At 40.3% G+C, this 5,012-nt stretch overlaps 2 protein-coding genes across 2 annotated transcripts; both read right to left on the reverse strand.

The window, feature by feature from the left end:
* Positions 1-3,613: 3,613 nt before the first annotated feature.
* On the reverse strand, positions 3,614-4,212 carry LOC141601339 (uncharacterized). The gene is made up of 2 exons (XM_074421614.1): positions 4,061-4,212; positions 3,614-3,872 (listed from the first exon to the last, which is right to left on the reverse strand). Exons 1-2 carry the CDS (start codon positions 4,210-4,212, stop codon positions 3,614-3,616), a joined length of 411 nt encoding a protein of 136 aa, XP_074277715.1.
* Positions 4,213-4,227: 15 nt separating this feature from the next.
* On the reverse strand, positions 4,228-4,665 carry LOC141601340 (putative mitochondrial protein AtMg00860). The gene has a single exon (XM_074421615.1). It carries the CDS (start codon positions 4,663-4,665, stop codon positions 4,228-4,230), a length of 438 nt encoding a protein of 145 aa, XP_074277716.1.
* Between the last annotated feature and the right edge of the window lie 347 nt (positions 4,666-5,012).

The following is a 5,012-nucleotide window of genomic DNA, read 5'->3' on the forward strand; positions in this document are numbered from 1 at the left end:
CCTCAGGCATGTTAGAACTTCCATAACCTCTTTGGTTTGGTGGCAAGGGATTCAGGGTGACTTTTTTACCATGATGTCTGAAACTATAGACATTTTCCTTTCCCCGGTGAGTGGTATTCCTATCAAACGCCCATGTCCTCCCTAACAGTAGGTGGAAAGCATCCATATGGACCACATCACATAACACTTCATCCTTGTACACCTTCCCAATTGAAAAAAGGACAATGCACTGCTTGTCAACTCTCACTTCAGAACCTTTGTTTAACCACCTTAACTTATATGGACTTGGGTGCTCTTAGGTGGGTAAACTCAGCTTGCTGACCATAATGGTGGAAGCTACATTGGTACAGGTACCTCCATCAATGATCAGATTACACACCCTTCCTTGTATACTGTATCTGCTTCTGAAGATCATCGATCTTTGATCAACTTCTTGAGGAGCTGGTTGAGAGTGCATAACCCTCCATAGGACCAAACTGTGCCCTGTGTCATGGTGGGCTACAACTTGTCCTTGTTATGTTCCCTCCTCAGTTTCCTCTCCTTCTAGGACCAGTGTCTCATCCTCCTCATATTCAACTAGACCTTCCCTTTCCCACTCTTCAATCTCCATAGCTGTGAGAGCCATGTTATACGGACAATCCTTCTTCAAATGTCCAAAGCCTTGGCACTAAAAACATTTGATCTTATCCCTTGACAGAGGTGGGTTAGTCTTAGGGTACATGGGTGCCTTTCCCTTGTCTCCTATGAGTTGGGTAGTTGGTTTAGGTGTCTCAGTGATCTTAACACCAGTATAAGGTTTGAATGATGGTCTGGTTGGGGAATTTGGGTGTTACAGGTTTCACCTTTCCCAGTTTCTCAACTCTTAAGGCTAGGTTAATTGCCTCATCAAATGATCAAACCTGCTGCATCCTTACCCTGCTAGCAATCTTAGGAACTAGACCCTTAACAATTCTACCAATCTTTTGCTCAGGTTTTTCAGTGACCTCACATTGCAGGGTTAGCTGTTCAAAGCTCCTAAGTTAGGCCTCAACAGACTTTCGGTCTTGCCTTAACAGAGTCAGTTTGATAAAGATGTTCTGGGTATAGTCTTTGGCTATGAGTTTTTCTTTCAATTTCTTTTTCAACTTAAGCCAAGATCTAATTGGTTCCTTCCCATCCCTAATTCTTTGGTGTTTCATACTCTCATACCACAGAGAAGGGATATCCCTTAAATTTTAAAATGACAATCTTAGAGGACTTCCTATCATTGTAATCCTTATATCCAAAAAACCATGGAATTTAGGATGTCTACCTTTACATCTTTGTCTCTCGCATCATAGATTCCTTCCTCCATTCTTGAGTCATTTGACTCAGAGATTGCTTCCTCATATGGATCATGATGTGGTTGCCTCCTTCCTGCTCCCATTACAATCCCTCTCCCCCTTCCTCTTCCTCCGAAAGGTGGTTGATGTCTTCTTGGATCATATTTGGAAATATTTCCATGACAGTATGGACAGTATTGAGCAAAGTATCCACATTTCCTGCTAGATTCTTTATCCTTGTTTCAATATCAGTAAGTCTCTCTTCACTAATTGGGTTGTTTTTTTCTGTTTTTGTTGTAGTTAGGGTAATTGAACTCACTTTCTCTCACTCCGGACTAACACAAGATGGGATTGTGTTATAACCTAAGCTCTGATTACCAGAATTTGCAGTGTAAGCCAAAGGAATAGACACAAATTGAACAAGCCCTGACAATAAAACAAGGACAATTTCAGGGAATGCAATAAACTTTAAGATTTTTGTAAAAATAGCAAATGGCCTTGAAAAATTATGAAAATTGGTGACAATTTAGTTAAGATGGTAAAGTAAAACTAAGCCAAAATTCAGAATTTTACAAACATTCTAAGTATTTTTAATAATTAGAAAGCCAGACTGAAATGTTGTGATTCTCAGACAATTTTCTCAATATGACTCTTGTGACTGCTCTTGTGATATTTTCTGATGTAAAAAGGAGATATAATTATCAAATTCACGCTCAAGCAAGCACATAGGTTAAACTTAATAATTTAGGGAGCCTGAAATGAATTTACTCAAGCAAGCACAGAGGAAACACAAGACAGACAGACAATGCACTTAAAACAACTCAAGTAAGCACAGACCTGTTCTAAGTAACACCACATATCCTTAATCACCTTCTAAGCAAGCACAAGAAGATATTAAGTCTGACTTAAAACTAAGACTCAGCAAAGTTAATAAGATTTGCAAATTTTGAGAGAAATCTCAAGGTTTTTCATTAATCAAAGTCTAGTAAAACAGACTGAGGAATGGTCCTTATATAGGCCTTTCCCTTGAAGTCTCAACACAAATAAACCCTAGATACCTTCATCTAAGGGCCAAGATTAGTCTTAGGAAGCAAACAAGAATATTGGAAATATATTACAACGGATACAAAAGGAATTAAAGCAAACTAAACAAAAACAAAAGAGCTGCATGTATGATAGTGACGTCTGCTCATGGACTACTGCATTTCTTTGGCTGATTGTTAAAGGTCAAATGTCTTTGGCTTATGCATCAATTGTTGCTCTAGGTGTTATCTGGTGAATGCTGAAACAGGTCAAGAGTCCTTTGTTGAGAGTTTTTTCCCTTGTTTGGCCAAAAATGGCAATTCTACTTTATCTGAATTACCCCTCCCAACTTGCTTTTCAGTTTGATTTTCTGAGAAATTCCTTGTGAATTGAGCCTGGGTTCTTAGGATTAATTTAAACTTAGTTGAATAAAGATTCAGCTGGCCAAGGTGGCAGCTGGTGGTTAGCCTGAATCGTGTACTTGTGGCCTGATGAATTTAGACTGACAGTTGAGGTTGCCTGAGTATTGTTGCTATGATTGTTGTTGGCCTTGGTGTGGTTTGCAGGGGCTCCTGTGCCTGGATTGTGCCTGGTATTCCTAGCCCATGTCCTGGCAAGGTAAGGGCATGACTAGGTTGTCCCTGGCCTTCCTTCAAAAGGTCATTAGCCTGGTTAACAGCTTATGCTGCATAACTTAGCTTGTGGCAGTTTCCTATCCCAATCCTTCAAGGACTTGCTGACTACGTATCTCAATATCCTTCCCGAGATCTTATTGGTGACCTCAGTTTGGCCATCAGTTTTAAGATGGTGAGAAGTACTGAACAATAATTTTGTCTTTAGAAGTCTCCACAGGGTCTACCAAAACTAGCTCATGAACTTGGTGTCCCTGTCAGACACTATGGTCTTCGGTACCCCATGCAGCGTAACAATTTCCTGTAAGTAGAGCATAGCAACACTGGCAGCATCTTCAATCCTCTTATAGACAACAAAATTGGCCATTTTGCTGAACCTATCAACAACTACCATTATAGAATCCTTGGCTCTCTGAGTTATAGGTAATGCAACAATAAAATCCATGCTCACATCTTCACATGGATTATCAGGCACTGGTAAGGGAGTATATGGCCCAACCTGGAAGGAGCTCCTGCATTTTTGGCATGTTGAACATCTTCTGAGGACAACTTGGACATCCCCCATCATTTTAGGCCAATTGAAATGGTCCTGAAGTATATACAGTGTTTTTTGGACTCCAAAATGCCCTCCTAAGCCTCCTGAATGCACTTCCCTAATTAACAGATCCCTGAAGATCCCCTTGGCTCGCAGGGCTTGTTGCCATGAAACAAGAAGCCTTCATTTAGTAGATATTTGTTCCCCTGAACATTATTTCCCCCAGTTTGAGTTATCCATTCTTTAGAGAAATCAGGATCCTCGTTGTACATTTCTTTCATAAACTCAAATCCAAGGACCTTGTTTTCCATGACTGACAGTAAGGAGCGCCTCCTTGACAATGCATCTGCCACCACATTTTGTTTCCCCTCCTTGTATTTGCTGGAAAATGTGAATGACTACAAGAACTCCACCCACTAGGCATGCATGTGACTCAATTTGTGTTGTTATTGATATATTTCAGGGCCTCATGGTCTGAGCGCAACACAAATGGTTTAGGCTTTAGATAATGATTCCAATGCATCAAGGCTCTGATGATAGCATAAAACTTCTTATCATAGGTAGAGTACTTTAATTTAGCTTCATTCAACTTCTCCCTGAAATAGGCCACTGGTTTTTGAGCCTGAATTAAAACTGCTCCAATGCCTACTCCACTGGCATCACACTCTACCTCAAATAATTGATCAAAATCTGGTAGCTTTTGGATAGGAGTCTCACACATCAGCTTCTTAATTTTCTAAAAGGATTGCTGAGCACTATCAGTCCAGTGGAACTCTCCTTTTTTCATGCCCTCAGTGATGGATGCAACAACTAAACTGAATTTATTGATGAAACTCCTATAAAAAGAAGCCAATCCATGGAATCCCCTTACTTTAGTGATTATCTTAGGGATTGGCCATGACTGAATTCCTGAGATTTTCTCCTGATCCACTGATATGCCCCTCCCAGATAAAATGTAGCCTACAAAGGTCACCTCTTCAACCATAAAGGTGTACTTCTCTAGCTTGCCAAATAGTTTATGTTCCCGGAAAAGTTTAAATACCACTCCAAGATGCATGAGATGCTCTTCCCTACTGCTTCTGTAAACCAGTATGTCATCAAAGTATACCACAACAAACTGACCCAAGCATGGCCTCAGCACTTCAGCCATTAGCCTCATGTGTAACACCCCCATATTTCAAGTGCCTTACCAGGACCACTTAAGGCATGGAAGTGCTACCATCTCGGTTACCCGAGGCAACGATAATCATAAGACAATAAAGAAACATACTTTAAAAGTAAATATAGTTTAAGCGATTACATGTCTCAAACAAAAACTGTTAAATGAAATACAATCAAACCAATACTGTCTGCTAATAAAACTGAACAACTAAAGGACATCGTCTAACACAGCGGAAGACTCTTCTAACTGCAAGTGATGACTCATCCCAGCTAGCCCAAAGGCATCATATCAAACCTGCTCAACAACCGCTCACCATCCCCGAATGGATCACCACAGTTTTTAAAACAATTAAACGGGGT

The sequence above is a fragment of the Silene latifolia genome, chromosome 9, assembly GCF_048544455.1.
Source record: "Silene latifolia isolate original U9 population chromosome 9, ASM4854445v1, whole genome shotgun sequence".
NCBI lineage: Eukaryota > Viridiplantae > Streptophyta > Magnoliopsida > Caryophyllales > Caryophyllaceae > Silene > Silene latifolia.